At 39.3% G+C, this 17766-nt stretch overlaps 1 protein-coding gene across 1 annotated transcript in view; it reads left to right on the top strand.

Annotated features, from left to right (window-relative positions):
* Positions 1–2571: 2571 nt before the first annotated feature.
* LOC111158013 (developing brain homeobox 2) overlaps positions 2572–17766 on the top strand; it is a 31932-nt gene continuing 16737 nt past the window's right edge. Inside the window, exons 1-2 of the mRNA XM_022519788.1 lie at positions 2572–2989; positions 16118–16213. Of these exons, the coding sequence (XP_022375496.1) occupies positions 2572–2989; positions 16118–16213 (514 nt within the window). The remainder of the gene's footprint in view (positions 2990–16117; positions 16214–17766) is intronic.

The following is a 17766-nucleotide window of genomic DNA, read 5'->3' as shown; positions in this document are numbered from 1 at the left end:
CTGTCCTATTCATGGTAGGATGTTGAGCAACATCCTTGGCTTCTAGGTAGATAGTGGCTAACTACCCTATCCTCTTGTCGATTTGGGGCAACCAACAGTATCTCCAGACACTGCCAAATGTCTCTTGAGTAGGGAGGGACTCACCCCCAGTTGAGAACTGCGTATTCCAGTCCTATAGATTCAATCCACTGTAATATTTATCCCCTCCATTCCATTTCCTTGCCATTAATTTTGTTAAATTCCACATCACTTTGTGTCTGGATTTCTCCAGTTGTCTCTTATCTGGCTGTGACAAGTTGGTTGACTTAACAGTTATTCTTGACTCAAGTTTTCATCGCCACCTTCCACTACAGAACAACAAATAACTTGGTCTTAGCCTCCCTTGCTTGGCCAGATGACATCATTTTGCATGCAAGTAGATTTGTGAAGAGACTGACAGGTGAACTTAAAGGTTCTAAGGCTTTGGAATCACCCAGCTTAGATCGTATCTTAGCCTCATCACTCTGGGAGTTGTGTGGTTTTAGGAAAGTAACTTAAGTTTTCTGTGCCCCATCAGTAACACTGGGCCAACAGTACAATCTTATAATATTATTATTAATATTATTATGAAGTTAAACAAGTTAATATGTACCAATTGTTTAGTTTATACTTGGCCAAATGTAAACACTGCATAAGTAGTGGCTATGATATAGGACTGGCAGGTATGATATAATCTCTCTTTTCCTTGCTAACCTCAAAGGCTACAACTTCACATCCCATCCCTGACCACTGTTCACTTTTTAAGATTTAGTTTAGGGGAATCTTACTCTGGAGGTTTTCTCACCCTTTTCCTTCCAAATTACAGTCCTTTTTTCAGACATTACTTGTTTTTCTCCCTCACTAAGCTTTGAACTTCTACAAAGCAAGGTCCAGACCTTTCTTTTCACCTTCTATACATTCTCAGGACCACCACAAATGCTCAATAAATATGAAATTCTCAGTAAAGATTCGTTGACTAAAACTGCAAGTGAATGAATGTTAATAACATACACCACCCTCTCAAATAACGTCCCTTCCATTTAGCAGCAGTAGAGTGAGTGGATTTCTAGAAAGCTTTTGACATACCTAGTGTAAATGAAACACAAATCAAGGAGGTGAATTTCTAAAGGAAATTTATCTCACTAGCCTGGCAACCCTGGCCAGCTTTTAAGTACTGAAGCTATTAGGATAAAAAGGAAAACCATACGCGCAACCCCAAACCTTTCAGACATCCTTTAAAATTTTTATTTTAAATAAATTCATCTAAATCTGCACAGGAGAGTAGCAATGGGAATTGTTAATTGACAGAGAAGTCACAGTTTTAAAATTCCATTGCTACAGTTTCTAAAACGAGGAGCTTTAAATTGCCTTGTGGTTAAAGGAACTTTTAACTACACACAGACTTTTGCCTGTCCAGTCTCTAGCAGGCTGTTAATAAATTGGAAACTGCCCAGATTTCTACAGGGGAGGGAGGGGAGAGCAGCTGTACTCCCAAGTAATTCTCATCCTAGTCTGTGTGGAGGAAGATCCAAACATGTTTGGTTAGGAAAACGTGGTGGTGGCTTTCCTTCCTGGGTTTTGGATCCAACCATTTAGCCAACTCCAACTAAGATCCCTTTCTCTAGGTCAAAATTTATTAGAACATTTCTTCTGGAGTGATTCCTAAGTCAAATCTTATTAAAAAGTTACTAGAAACTACGAAATTTCTTTAAAGGTCTTCAAGAAAAACTCATTTCCTTTGCCTTAAAGGGGGGGGGCACATCTTATATGCAACCCACTTTTTAAACCTTCTCATCTGTAAGACCCCGGTGTCTCAGTAACACTTGCGACTTTCTCTGATCACTACAGCCCTTCAAGACACTAGTGACAACTATTCGTTTCCCTTGGACGCCCCTTCGTTCCTGAAGAAGTGACATCAACACTGGAGAGCCAGGAGTCGACCAACAGGTGGTACACGGAGCGCTCTCTAGAAGGGAGTGTCGCCCGCCCTCGGGGCACTTCTCCTCCGCGGCCGCGCGCTCTCGCGTCCCGGAGCTGCGTGGGCCCTAGAGCCAAGACCCCGGCCGTGGGGACCCGGCGAGCGCGCCCGGTTCACGTCGCCTCCACGCCCACGTCCTCCCGCTCTGCTTCCCCTCCCTTTGCCAAAGCTCAGACTCTCCAGGCCGCCCTTATTGTTGGCCGCGTCTGTCACTTTGTGGGCCGGGTGACATGAATGGATGGGCTAGACACACCTTCCAGCCTTCTAGAGAAAAAAAAGAAAAGTCCGGATCTGTTTAGGGAGCGGGAGGGACTCCGCCGGCGCCCCCAGAGCCTACGCCGCGGGCCAGAGACACGCACAGCTCCCCCCTCCCACACTCACTCCTCCCATCCTTTAAAAAAAAAACGCCCAACCCAAATAAATAATATCGTTCCAAGCCTGCCGGCGTCCTCGGTGCCCTCTCCTTCTTCCCGGGCTCAGCGCGCTCCAGTTCTGCGGGAGGCTGCGACCGGAGGCGGCGGCGCGGGCCCCGTGCGGGGCGCGGAGCGAGAAGCGGGCGCGCCCGCGGCCGCACTATGCTCCCCAGCGCCGTGGCGGCCCACGCCGGCGCGTACTGGGACGTGGTAGCGTCCTCCGCGCTCCTCAACTTCCCCACAGCGCCGGGCTTTGGCAACCTGGGCAAGAGTTTCCTGATCGAGAACTTGCTGCGGGCTGGGGGCGCCCCGCCGCACGGGCTGCAGCCACCCACGCACCACGGCCCCGCGTCAGCTCTAGTCGCCGCCGCCGCCACAGCCGCCCGCGCGCAGGTCCGGCCCCTGCCGGCCAGCCCCGTTCCCCTCAAGCTGTGCCCTGCGGCGGAACAAGTCAGCGCCTCCAGCGCGCCGTGCGGAACGCGTTGGGCTTTTCAAGTGCTCAGCCCCTCGGCGGACGGCCCCAGGCTGCCGGGCCGGGCCCCGGCGGACCGAGACTGTACCTTCCAGCCTTCAGCCCCAGGTGAGCTAGCTCTTCCCTCCCCAGCCGCGCCCGGCGCCTCCTGCACGGAAGGACCGGGATTCGGGCGCCCCGCGGTGCGCCCTGCGCCAAGGGAGTTCCGGCCCCAGCGCGCAGGAATCCGCTCTGTCCTGGGACCTTCTAGAGCGTCTCGAGGTTTAGCGGAGATACTACTTCGTGGGTGAAGAAGGTACCACCACTGACTGCGACACCTCCCCTCCCCCATCCCACGCCACCCCCTTCCTCTCGGTCTCCTTTCAACAAGTGGTAGGGCGACCTTGATTTTCAGTCCTTTCCGGAGAAACCCTGAATGCACCTCATTGGGTTAGCGGGAAAGGGCAGCCCCAGTCCCCAAGATCTCTGGGCTCGCTGGACCAGTTTCACGGGGTTTACCAAGTTGAGCTTTTCTGCCCGCGGTCTCCTGTCCTGGAGGCCGCGCGACAGTAGCTCCCCGGGAACTTTTTGGCAAGGAGAAGTTCTCGAGGCCCGCTTTGGGGGCTTTTCCTTCTCAAACTGTTGGCGATGTCCAGGAACGCTCGCAAAGATCTTTGGAAGGAGAGTTGCGCAAACTTTTGACTTTCTCCATTCTTAATATTTTGGATTACTAAAGCGCAAGGAAATTGAGGCCGACTTTTTCTTTGTGGTGAGCCGAAACAACTGAATTGGCACCTGGAATAGGAAATTCACCAATAAATAGGAATTTTCCTACCCAGAGAAAGGCAGTTTTGGTTTGTTTTCATTTTCGGATAAAATCCAAGTGGTATGATTGGGAAGAGGATGCGGACGGCTTAGTCAGATATTAGCTAAAGCGAATGGAGGGGCGGTGAGAAAAGGAAAAGTCTCTTAGAAACTCAGAAGCTGAGGTCCAATTGGATTAATTTTTTTTTTCGCTGCGTCCTTAGACGATCTTAACTCATTCTTTTAATCCCGATGGGTTTGTCCAGAATGACTAATAGACGCTTTTTCAGCAGATTCCATTGTCCCAGCAAACTGCCGGATCAAATTTATTGCTAATGGCTTTATAGAATTTAACATGTTTAGAACCTGTCCTGGTCTTTCAGTTTGAAATGGTTACTAACAGAATGGAACAAATATAATTATACGAGCATCGGTCTTATTCATATAGTGCAAAACCTAAACTTTAGGAAGACTTTTTTCATCTTGGGAAATGAATAATATACAGTTAAAGGCAGGGTTTTTGTTCCCTGGAAATTTGGGCCACTCTGTTATTTCTAAAGTATTTGGAAAATTAGAAACGTATATAGCCGGCTCACCTAAGCAAGAGTTAGTAAATAGTGTTGTGTCATGAAAAATAACATTTTCAAAAAGATTGGTGATTTGCATAACTTTTAGTGGTTCAACTTCATTGAAGTTATTTTTAAAGATTTTTAAATTGGTCCTGATCATGATTGGCTACTCAACTGCTAAAATTTACTTAATTTTCACCTCTGTGCATTTTACAGATTAAATTTAAATAAACCAAATGCAAATCAAGCACAGATATTTCAATAACTGGAAAAGAATTTTGTGTATCTGTTTCATTAGAAATATTGCAATTATTGGGTAAAGGTACTCCTAATTACATTTTTAAAAATTTTCAAGGATATAATCATTCTTGCACACTTATTAAAGTGTCAAAATGCAAAAATGCTTTTTAGAATAAGAGAACAAGAATTTATATTTCTTTTTTAGGTGTTCTAATATAGTTTAAGCATATATTTTCCCAATATTTTACTTAGTTCTCATTGAAGATATGATATTCTCCTGGGTTTCATTTGAACAAATAACTGTTTATTTAAAAAAAAATAAAGGCGTGCATTTAATTTTTGAATCTAGAGAAGTATCTTAAGAAAATTAAAACTTTCTCTATTTGTTCCTACAAATATGCTGCTTAAAACCAGCATTTACATTCATTTATCTTTGTAATTTGACACAGAATGTAGTTTTCTGAACATTGCCCTAGTTTTATTTAAGTGACAGATTTTTGTCCTACCGAATGTTGTGGGAATTCTTTTCTACTGTAGAATTATGAAGTTATAATGAGTACTGACAAGGTTACTATCACCTGAAAATTAGCTGACTGATGACATAATGATTGATGTTCTGTAGAGAATATAGAGGAGAGAGAACTATCATTTTTGGAAAGATAACAGGATTTCTTTATATTTTTTTCTGAAATGTCAGCAAATGACTGCTTCTGATCCTTCAGACACTTACTTTGGAGTGGACCAAAAAATGTGATCTTTAATCATTTCAGCATATTGACTACTCGCTTTTTTTTTTTTTTCAACCTTAACTCGTTGGGCGTACCAACCCAAATGTCGAATGAAAAAAGCCCAGAGTTCTTTTTATTGGTGTGTTGGTGAGCTACAGAACCATTTAACTAAAGGATTTCTGCCCCTGTGTGCAATTTCTGCTTCATTATCTTTGTTACCCATTTTTAATTATACCACATATTTCATTCATGCAGCAAATGCATATCAACTATCTCCCATGTGTCAGGCTTGGTCCTAGGCCACTGGGACAGTCAGTGCACAAAACAGATGACTGTCTCTGCCCTTGTGGGGCTTATATTCCACGTTCATACTGCTCTGTGGCTTACCAAGTATTTTCATAATTGTTAGCTGCTTTAATCTTCCTAGTAGGCCAGTTTTTTTCCTACAGTGATTTACTTCACTTACCAATTTTGTTTTTGTCGGAAGTAACAGTGAAAACTTCTGTGGACTTGTGAAAAAGAAAAAAATTGCCCCGTATCTTTGTATTCCTTATGTTAGTCTTTCATTGAGTATCAGAAACTAGTGATAACCAATTACATGTTTTGCAATAATAAATCAATTGTGATTTTATGTCTGAGCCGAGAAGGAAAGAAATTGACCTTCCTCGTTCATCTTGCTGAGGGTCTGCAAGGTGGAGACAGTTAGACAGTAACAGGGATTTACAGGTAATAAATGAGAGGATGGCTCTCAGTGCTTCATTCCGGAAAAGTGACAAGTATCTGAGTATTCCGAGTAGGAAAAAGACACTCTGTAGCTATATGTCATCAAGTGGTTTATATAGAGTAGTTTAAAAAACCTTAAAAATCAAAGGGCATTCCTCAAGGCTCTAGACCGGCACATTTAGTGCAATAGAAGGTAGTAAATAGTTTACCTCCAGGGTTGAATCTTTGGATCTGTTACAGTTTATTAGGGGAAACCAGGAGGTTTTGCAAGTAAATTAGAATCATCAGACAGCCTTCCTCAAAAATTCATGTATGTCATTATTTGGTGACTATTGTGCTAGATTAAAATATTCATGTTTTTGTATATAAAAGAGAACTTTGAAATGTCAAGAGCTGAAAAATTTAAATTTCTCTTGGTTATGTCATCAGTTTTATTCAAAAATAAGTGGAGGGGCACCTGGGTGACGTAGTCAGTTAAGCTTCTGCCTTCGGCTCCGGTTATGATCTCGGGGTCCTGGGATGGAGCCCCGCGTCGTCGGGCTTTCTGCTCAGCAGGGAGCCTGCTTCCCCATCTCTCTCTGCCTGCCTCTCTGCCTACTTGTGATCTCTCTCTCTCTGTCAGATAAATAAATGGAATCTTTGAGGAAAAAAAATAAGTGGAGATAGGCCTTGCTTTTTAATGACATTTGTTATTTTAAACATTAAAAAAATTGACATAAAGATAATTTCCTGAATGTTATTTATTATTAAATCTACTTCTTAAAAGGATTAGAAAGCAAATGTTTCTTCTAGATAGGTGAGTCTTTTCTTTCTTTCTTTCTTTTTTTTTTAATTTTGTCAAGTAAAACTATATACTATAAGAAAGGTACCAGATCCATCGCATTTTACTGACACCTTGTTAGGATTCCTTCTTACCATTAATACTTAATGTGCACTCTAGTTTTCTTGTCCACCTCCCAATTCCTGTTACTATTTACCTGTTAATCCATAATGCTGTCTTAAATTAATTGCACTTAGTTTTGTCTATGCCCGCTTAAAGACTTTGTGATCTAATTTATTAAGCCAGAGTTTTTCACTTATTTTTGCTACCACTGTGCTTTAGATTTGTTCTGGCAAATTAAAATCACAGCATCTTAAATATTGGTGATGCTGACCCTGAACCAGGGTGGAGAATGGAGAATCCAGTGAAGGGTAAGGATGGACCCCATTCCAGTGGTTCCTTGCTCGGACCATCACCCCAACCATCCTTTGGTGGAATTTGCAGATATTCTTACTTTGCTTATTCTTACTACATGTACATATTTTTTGTATCTTCTTAACATGTCTTTGGATTTATATTAACATATTAATAACTTAATACAGTTCGTGAGAATCAGCTCTGAACAAACTGTTCTGTGTTCCCCAAGTTAATGAACTGCTTCAGATTCATGAAGAGATTTTTGCTGTGAAGAGAACCAACAGGACTATAGACAGTCCCTTCCCTTCTAGTAGTGATTCAGTAAGCCACCCTCTTTACAGAATAATTCCTGAGTTGGAGCTACAATGACGTAGCATTTTATGTGCATTTAATTTGCCTCTGACTGTAGTACCTATCCCAACCCCAACCCCTAACATATGCTTCTCTACCTTCTCTACTCCACTTTAACAGCAAGGAATCTCAATCTGTTAACAGGTATTGAAGCTATTGAGGTTTAATAATAAAACAGGAGTAAATGAGCAGGCAAGTAGGAACATTTTAGAACTTTCCCCTAAACTCCTATTGACTTAAGAGATCTGAGGGTTATTTTAAGAGGCACAGTGGTTTGAATGCCCAGAAAATTGTGTACACATTTATGCATAAGTAAACATAGGATTCAGAGAGTTCAGAGTTATGTGCAGGAAGCCAAAGGATGCCATATGTTGTGGGCGATTTAAAAGGATTGTCAACAGTGATTTTATCCATATTTATTTGCCATAAATGGGCTTTAGATATTGGAAACAAAGCTGCGAATTAAACTCCATTGTATCACTTTTTGAGTGTGCCTCCTTCCTTCTGTTCTTGTGCCCACCAGAAAAAAGTCTCCTTTGCTTTAAGAAATCACTTTATGCTTAGGTTTGCTGCTGAATGATCGAAATGAGAGCAGCATGAAAGTAAGGGAAGCAACACAAGTAATAGATGTATTCATAAAATACTTCTAGATGTTTTGCTATGCAAGTTTTTACAGAAGTGAAATGTTCTTATCTTTAACATATTTAAACAAATGTGTCTTTAGGTTTGTGGGGGCTGGTAAATATTTCATTTACACCTCACTCAGCCTATTTTCACCACCCTATTTCTGTTGTTGATATGGTTTATAACTTTAAAATACTGTCTTATCATATCTTTCCTTTTCTTAAAGATTTTATTTATTAGGCAGAAAGAGGGAGAGCACAGGCACAGACAGGGGGAGAAGGAGAGGGAGAAGCAAGCTCCCCACTGAGCAGGGAGCCCAAAGCAGATTTCTTCCCCACGACCCTGGGATCATGACCTGAGCCAAAGGCAGACACTTAACCAACTGAGCCACTAGGTGCCCCTAATTATATCTTTCAAGGGGACTTGATTTGTAGCTCTTAATACAATGTTTTTCTGCTCAGTCTTGGATTAACAGAGGTTTTTAATTTTTTTCCTAATTACAGTTTTTTTTTTTTTTAATAGTGAAAGTACACAGTTTTTAAGCCAGTTAAGAAGTACAAGTTTTCATTTGACTATACCTGGAGTCTGTCAGGAATAAAAAGGCAAATTGGAAAAAGAAACAGTATGATTTTTATCTAGGAATGCTTGTTAGAATCCTTATTTAAGACTTCATTAGATCATGCTTTTCTATTTTACACTCTCTTAGTAAGAAATTGGATTTTTGCCTTAATGTATAATATGCTTACCAGACCCTTGTATATTTTATTCCAAAACATTTTATTTTACTTTCAGTAATGTTTCCACTTTTAATGAAATCTCTCCCTTTTATTCTTTTTAGCCTCCAGTTAGTACTTGATTTGGCAATGCTGAGTGATTCATCACTTTATATAAAGTCACCATAACTGATCCTATTTTTAATAGCATTATTCATTTTGTCAACCAGCTATTAGTTGGGAATATTTCAGGAGCACATTTTTGTGAGTTATGTGAACAGTAAACTGAAGGCACTAAAATTCGCTCTGAAGTCAAAGATCAAAAAGCCTCTGAAGCTTTTAGACTTTTGTTTCAGAACAAAAGCATCTGGGGAAAGGAAAGAATAAAAACTTCACATCTTTTTCTATATTACTGAATACTTAATTGACTTCTTGTTTATCAATATTCCAATGATGAATTGGGTTTTTCACTCTTCTTTCACATTTAGTCACCTTGCCATAACAACCTTAATTTTATTAATTCAAAGTGGCTGTCAGAAATAAAATATGTGATATATGATATATTTTTACCAGTCCTTTTGGGAAGACTCAAAATTTCTTGTTCTTTAGAATGTTAAATTTCTGACAACTTTTAAAATTAAAATATGTGGAGGAGCCTGGTTGGTTCAGTTGGTTAAGTGTCTCGCTCTTGATTTTGGTTCAGGTCACGGTCCCAGGAACGTGAGATAGAGCCTGCTTAGGATTCTGACCTTTTCCCTCTGTTTGTCCCACCCCACTCTCACATGCACAGGTGTACTCTCTCTACTCTGAAAAAAAAAAAAAATTAAAATATGAGAAGGTGTTAGGTTATTCTTTGAAGAGATTTTTGTACATTAAAAGAGAATAAAAACCATGATTGGTGCCATATTTCTTAAAGAGACTATCCTAGGGCTGGATTGAGTTTAGGTATATTGAACCAATTCTGTAGTTACATTGGATCTGAAACCAAAAGACAGTACTTTTTAAAGCAGGAAAAGAATCAGTCCTGTTTGTTTACGTACTTTCTGTAGGTGCTTTTGCATCACACATTGAATAGTTGCAACAGAGACCTATGGCTGCAAAGCCTAAAGTATTTTTTAAAGTAAAATTTGCCAACAGTTCCTCCAAAGCAAAAATGGCAAGTTGAGTAAATTTAACAGTACAGTTTTATGAGCTGATTTTAGTAGGATTTCCATAATTTTAAAGCCTAGATTCATGTCTAAGGTCTTTATATTATTGCTTATATAATCATAATTCACAGAAGCTCCTTGAGCCTCTGTTTCCTCATTTCAAAATAAGAACAGAGATCAGAGTCAGCATCTGACTTTCAAACACATACTGCAAAAGCCCACGGACAACATACAGGGAAAGATGTGAAAGACTCCTTCCCACCATTTCTTCACAGGCAAAATGTTGGAAAAAAAGGGGTATTGCTGTGTAAAAAGCCATCTCAAAGCTTAGAAGCTTAAAGGAACAATTCATTATTTTCTCTCACAGTCCCATGGGTTGACTGGGCTCTGCTGGGTAGTTCTCACTTGGAATCTCATTACAGCTAGATGGCAGCCAGAGCTGTGGTCTTCTAAAGGCCCAGCTGGGCTGGATGTCCAAAATGGCCTCACACATGGCTGAAGCTGTTCCAGCGGTCCACACTTGGACTTTCCAAGTGTCTTGAGCTTCTAATAGCATAATGCTTGGGTTATGAAAGGGAGGGTTTTAAGAGCAAACACTCTAAAAACCCCAAGAGTGGCTGCAAGAATTCTTGTGGCCTAGGTATTAAAGTTCTAGAATGTCATTTCTTCCATAGCCTTCTGTGAAACAAGGCAGCAAGATCATCCCGAATACAAGGCAAGGGGAAATCGAGATCTTACCTCTCAGGGGAAGGACTGCCAAATAATTTGTAGCCATTTAAAATCTGCTATAGGGTGAAATCAGGGTAACAATCAGATAAAACTCTGGCCAGGGCTGTCTCCTGCTGGAGTAGATCAGTGCAAGGATTAGTCACACAGAGTGATATAGCTTGGGGCTCAAGGAGCCTTCATTAAGGCTTCTAGAATTTGAGAGCTACCCATTCTATTCTGTTATGCTATTCTCTCCTGGGATGTTGACTTTATAATAAAAAGAGCAATGGTTTTCCTCAAATTTGTCAGCGCTGCTATGGAGACGCCTTGAAGGGAGAGGTTAGGAGAGGTAGTGATCATATTTGATGATTGCAATGAACTGAGCCCCCACAGCTTGAGAGGAAGCCAGACCTGCTCACCTGCTGGTGCAGTGAGGCTGGAAAAGATGCTGGTGGCAGTGTCCAAACAAAGGGGTGCCATCACCTATTCTTATTCCTGCAGTGGGACCCTTCCACGTAGCCTTATCGTGCTCCACCACATCGCACCCAGTACTGCCAGGTGAATTTTCCCAAAATAGAGATTTGTCATATTGCCAAGCTACTCAGAGAAATCTTCTTTATCCCCATCTGATGGTCAAATCAAATAGAAATACTCTGTTCTCCAGCACCTTCATTCCATCAGCAACATTTCGGTTCTCCAACTACATTCCTTACAGTTCAGTCTTTGGGCCAAGTGCCAGCAATGGGGCTGGTCTTCTTAACCTGCCCCACGTGCTCCTCCTCAACACCCCCTCCCACTGCCTTTTGTTCTTGCCACCTTTCCTTCTTGGAATGCCTTCTTTCTCATCCTTTGCAGTTCTAGGTACCTTCCAAATTAAGGTGTGGATTAAGATGTTCCTGATTAAAGCCTTCTCAGACAAAGCCTTCTTAACAATAATCTTTTCTTTTTACTTCTCTATTTCAGTGGAAGTCTCGACCATGCTGCTTCTTTTCATACGTTGTCTCACAGTTGATCTCAAATTGCATAATAATGGCAGGAGTAAAGGCTAACATGTATAGAGTGCCTGCTGTGTCAGACATTGTTTTGTGTTCTTTTCAGTGTTTCCATCCTGGCGATGCATTGTAATGACCTGTGCAGCCTTTGAAACAATGCTGTGCTAACGAGCCCACCCTTAGCCAGTGTGATTTAACCCCATTGGTGTGTGACCTGGGCATCTGTATCTTTGAAAAGCACTCCAGTTAATTTTAGTGTGTATTCAGGGTTGAGAACCAATGGTTAGGAAACGCACCATATGAATTTTTTCAAGTCTCTCTTAGGGAATGCCTCAGATTTTACTGAATAAAATTGACTTTGGAGAAGAGAAAAATTTGCATTTCATTTCTTTGACTGGCAGATATAAATCTGTAAGTAAAGAAACACTAAATAGAAATTCTTGTAGAGAAGGAAACTGTTTTTTTTTTCATCTTTGTAATCCCAGTACATAGTACACTGTGTGGCACTCAATAGAGATGCAATAAATATTATTTGCACAGAATTAAAAGGATAGAATCAAACAAGTAGACACTACACTTGATTTATCTTCTCATAGCTGTACCAGAACATTAGACCTTTGTTTTTCAGTGTCTGAAATACTCATTGAGGAAAAAAATGTGGACTTCTGTTGTTTTCTGATGAGCAGGAAGATAAAGGATGAATTTACTTAACTTGCTTTCCCTTGTGACTGAAAGCAAATTTGTATGTGGATCACATAAATGAATTCCTTTCAGGTTGTGTGATAAAATAAATCACACCTCATTAGGTAAGTGATATTTCTTAGGTCTTACTACTCTGGGCATCTGGTTGCCATTCTTTGGAGTCTTGTTTTTGGGTCCACTCTATTCCAATTGTGTATTGTTTTCAGGTCACAAGTTTAGATTTCTTTATTTCTGGTGCCCATGTACCAGGCACTTAAAGAAGGTTATTTAAAACCATTTTTTAAAAAATTATTTAATTCCCTGTTATTTCCTAGAGGTATGTTTTGACCCTTTGGTTGCCTTATTAAGACATCTTGGAACCTTTTCTCATTTCTCCTCATCTTTAAAAGGTGTTGCCAACTGGCATAGCACTGCAGTGGACTCAAAATTTATTTGAAAGTTTTATTAGTGGCCTTTAGTATTCTTTCTTTGAAACATCAACTCAAGTCAATTTGTACCACAGTTTTGCATGGACAATAAAAGGAATGTGGTTTCACCCCTTTTTAAATACCCATTGTTCTTCTCCATCAGTAAAAGAAAAGTGAAAATAGTAACAGAGAAGCAATTTAAAAATTATTGCTTGCTTTCTAGACAACAGAATTTTGAAGATAATTTCTCTGTAGTTAGGCTTGTAATTGTTCTTGGCTATGAGATGCTTGTATCACAGAACCATCTCGTTAAGTTTGGAAAGAAATCAGGCCAGTTCACTGTTAAGTTGGCTCTAAGTTCCCACCTTAATTAAATATGCAAAAGAGTTAATAGATATTTTGATTCTGTGGCTTCAGTTAAGGCAGAACATCTGATTAAGAAGTGAAAAGTTCATGAGGTTTTCTGTAAGTGATTTTAGTCATTTGGATTCAGACAGTTCAGTTCCAAGAATTTTAAGTGATTTGTTTGTGACTTGTAGCAGATTCCTACAGAAACTGGAAGCTAGTTTTGTCAGTGGGATACAAAACTCTGAGTATCCTGAAACGTTGTGCTGACAGAACCTGACATCATGCTGTAGCACCTGACAGTGTGCGTTCCATTCCCCCCTCAACCCCTACACGAAAGGCCATTTGTTTTTCTTTTACGGAAAGCTTGGGAGATGAGTCCCTTTTCTGGGTTCCAGCTCTTGGGAATAATTGGCAGTCTCTGTGCATGAAATCCTTATCTTCCCTGGCTAATAACTAAATATGCTAACATATTTATGTTTCTCTTGTCCTTTTTAAAAAATTTGCTGAAAATAGTCCTCATCACATTCCAGACGCATGCCTGAATGGTAGAGGTTCTGAGGCTGAATGGTAATGAATGAATGGGATAGCGTGTGTTAAATTTATAGCTAGTCCAGTGCCCGGTGTATAGTAGACACTCCTTAAATATTATTGTCATAAATATTATTCAGTAAACCCGTGATGAATTGTTCCCAATATGATCAGTGATAAAGTGACTGCATTTAGATTGCACTGATGGGCTTTGAAATGCATATCATCCGGGATGAAATTGCCTTGTTTTCTGCCTTTTTTAGAACATTTTCAGAGTAGTTCTTAATGGCTTACAAAAGTTTTAACAGGTCTGTTAACTTGTTGCTTTGTTTTTATCACAAATAAGTTTCTTTGTTCATTGCTTTAAAAAGCATGAGGTTTATAAAAATTTTAAAATGTAATATATATTTTTAAATGCATTTCTTTATTTTATTATTATTGTTTTTTTTGCATTTCGTTGTTTTAAATGTTATTTCCTCGTACCATTCGACACCCCTGCAATCACATGGTCAGCTGGATTAACATTTGACTTATGTCAGTTTGTAGGCACATGTTAAAAAAAAAAAATGGAGCACTTAATTGGAATTTCACAGCAATTTTCACATAAGCCAGTTTAAACAAGGTGTATTTATGTATGGGAATCAGGAGTGAACTAATCTGTGTAAATATATGTATGTCAAAGAGTTGATTTAAAATTGTGAAGAAATTCTACACAATGGAACCTGAAGCCTGGTCGTGTAACGTGTAGTTCCTTAGTCACAAGAGTTTATTACGGTAGATAACATGTCATTTTGATTCCAGCTTTTGTCCATTAAGATAAGGTAATATATAGTAATGAACTATTCAGTGCAAACATTTTATGGTTAAACACTAAGATCATATATCTCAAAACTTCATTTATCATAAATGAATTTAATTGATCACATGTCTCAAATGAACCATTCATTTTTTAAAAATCTTTTAGCTTTCTATTTTTAGGGCCATAGGGTTAGTCTGAGAAACATTTTGGCTAGAATGGTAAAATTTGTACATTTTGCATGATTATTGTAATAGTATCACTAGTGTACTTATTTTCTACACTTTCTATTAAGTACAAATATTTCTTTCATGTGTGTTTTTCCAGCTATTGCTATAAATGTTTCATTGTATGCATGTAAATACAGCATTGCATTTTGTGCCAAACAGCGCAATTGCTATTACTTAATTATCTGTGAATGTTTCTTTTGGAGGTGAAATAAGTCAACAGAAATGCTTGAGAATAAACATAATGTGACAAAGTTTATACATAAAAATATATTTTTATTTTTCAATGTACTTATAGTCCAAGAATAATGAAATATGTAACTCTGCCTAAATAATGCCATTTTCTTGTAATATAAGATATTAAATTAAGAAGAAATGATTTATCATTTCTTCGATGGTTTTATAGTCAATATTAGAATGACTTATGATAACAGTGAAATTAAAAAAATGTTTTATAGGCTGCCTGGGTGGCTCATTCAGTGGAGTGTGCAATTCTCGATCTCAGGGTCATGAGTTCAAACCCCACATTGGGGATAGAGCCTATTAAAAAAAAAAAATCAGAAAAAAAGTTTTATAGTACTTTTGAACACCAAAATGGATTTCCTTTTCAAACTTTGCTTAATTGCTGTATTTTCGAAATGCCATTTTTTATAAGATTTTATTTTTACATAATCTCTCTACTCAGTGTGGGGCTCAAACTTACAACTCCAAGATCAGGAGCCGTACGTGCCACTGACTGAGCCTGCTGTGTATGTTTGGAAGTGTTATTAAGACAAACATTTTATTATTTGAAAACTTGGATATTAAAAAGCTGAGAACATTAATATTGGCAACTTTCCATTATATTATGATTTATGGTTAATTTGCAATTTGAAGGCATTAAGAACCTAAATTCTTACTGGGCAATACACTTATTTTGACATACCTTCAAAAATATTGGCAAAAATAAACACATGCTTATCAATTGGTTAAAATACAAGTCTGAAATTACTGTGTTCTTGAAAAACCTATGTCTTCATATCAAAATAATATTCACTAAATATGACTAAGAAAAAAGTTGCCATTGAATATGTAGCAAGAGTGATAAAAATATTTATTTTCAAGTGGACAGTGGAAATAAAGGACATTCTATCACCATAGATCATTCTTTTGGATAGTGTTGCTCTGGGATATTTTAAATAAAAGAATACATGCTACATATAATTATGACAACACGGAAAATTAACTATTAAGTTTGGTTTTGATCCACTGATTCTTTCCAACACATCTTCCAAATCTTGATTAAACTCTTTGGCAATCTCTTTGGGTGATAAAGGCTACTTTAGAATGACTTTAATTTCAGTAAAAGTTATAACTAGCTAAGTTAAGGCTCAGAAAATGAAATGTTTTACTCAATGGCTTTGGGGAAACTGGAATTTTGAATATTGTCTAAAAGAAATGGCTCATCCATGAGATCAATGCTTTCTCCACAGCGTCTTCCAAACCTTTTCTCCTGAGCGCCCCTCCATTCTACTCGGCATGCTGCGGTGGGTCCTGTCGGTGCCCTGCATCCCCCACTGCTTTTGCAAGTAAGTTTTTATGCTTCATCAGCAATGCCTCAGTTATTCTGTAAACCAAAGCAGCAGGATTTAATGTGCTCTGGAAAACTAATTGGTAATGCAATGGCAAGGAGCTAAATCCTCACTAAAAAATCACAGCGATCCTATTCAGGAGGTTTCCAGAGATTTATCAGACCTCAGCACACTGAGCAATTGTGAGCAGTTTCTAATGGCATTGAAACCCAGGGCTGACACACCAAGGAAAGTGACTTGTTTTCCATTCGATATAAAAGATCTCAGAGGGACCAGTTTGGCTCTTTCTGAAACATGTAGCAATACTCATTTAGAGAAGAAAAAAGAAAGGAAGGAAGGCTAAGAAATTGTGCTGTGTGAAATTTCCATTCAGCTTAAAATGTGACACAGAAAGTCACTGGGTGTCCATAGAAAATAGTTAAAATTGTCCAGGTTGTAAAAGGAGACAAATACCTCCTCTTTATGATCTTGAAGAAAAGTAGCCAGAGTTGTAGGAAATATTTTCAAGAGAACTCTTCCTTGAACATTACAAAATTTAAACATTGTCCAGGGGTGAAGTGAGAATGACAACTTTGAAAAACTTTCAGAGCATGCATGTACACACACACTCACATAGCCAAAGAAAACAATGTCGAAAGAAAAAAAAAATAAAGTTCACCTTGATCTTGAGATTTCTAGGTAAAATAAGAATTTGTAACCAGAGAATCTGAGCTTATGAAAAAGGAGTCCAGTTAAGGGGCACATTTATTTCAGGTGCCCAAGAGGAAACATTTATTCAGGCTAACCCCTCCGTCAGGTGAAAAGTGAAATAGGAGTTGAGTCAGGCTGAAGTAGAGAGCTCTATCACGGTTGAATTCAGGTCCCTGCTGCTTCTCGGTTAATGTGTTTTATGAATGTTTCAGGAGAGCAGTTGCTCAACAGAATGATTCCTGACAAGTGAGGCAGCAAATGCTGGCCGTTTAATGAGCTACAGGCCTCTGAGCATCTCTTTAGGGGGCCGATACTTTCCCACAGAGCATTTTACATGGCAGGGACCCAGCCACAATGGGTGACAGACCCGTGACCAATCGTCACTTTCACTTGACTCATCCACACGCGACCTCACCATGATTTTTCACTGTGCAGATGAACTTTAGGAGCCATTTCACATGGAAAAGGCTCGGGCAAGGGTCAGTTGCCCTTTTGTATGGTCATAAAGCGAGGCTCTGTGTGTCCATCTTTTCTCCTGTCTCACATTCCGAGTGAATTTCTGGACACCATTTAAAGCACTTGACTGAAAAATAAAGCAGTGAATGAAACTGACTTTTATAGACTCATTCTAGCTCATCTTCCCATATAACCCTGTTCACCTGAAAAGGGATTTAGTGGATGAGCTGAGTGTATACAGGACTTGCTGAATACATAGGGTCCATTATCAACTCTGGGGATTGTTTATTAACCAGGACTGATACACCACTATTTTGGAAGTGACCTATTAATTGTCCATTTAACTAGAATGTATTGATTCAAATAGAAAAATAGAAACCATGACTAAACCTTTTACTCGCTCC

This window comes from Enhydra lutris, unplaced genomic scaffold, assembly GCF_002288905.1.
Source record: "Enhydra lutris kenyoni isolate GAN:26980312 unplaced genomic scaffold, ASM228890v2 scaffoldscaffold56, whole genome shotgun sequence".
NCBI classification, from domain to species: domain Eukaryota; kingdom Metazoa; phylum Chordata; class Mammalia; order Carnivora; family Mustelidae; genus Enhydra; species Enhydra lutris.
This window is presented reverse-complemented; position numbering and strand designations above follow the sequence as displayed.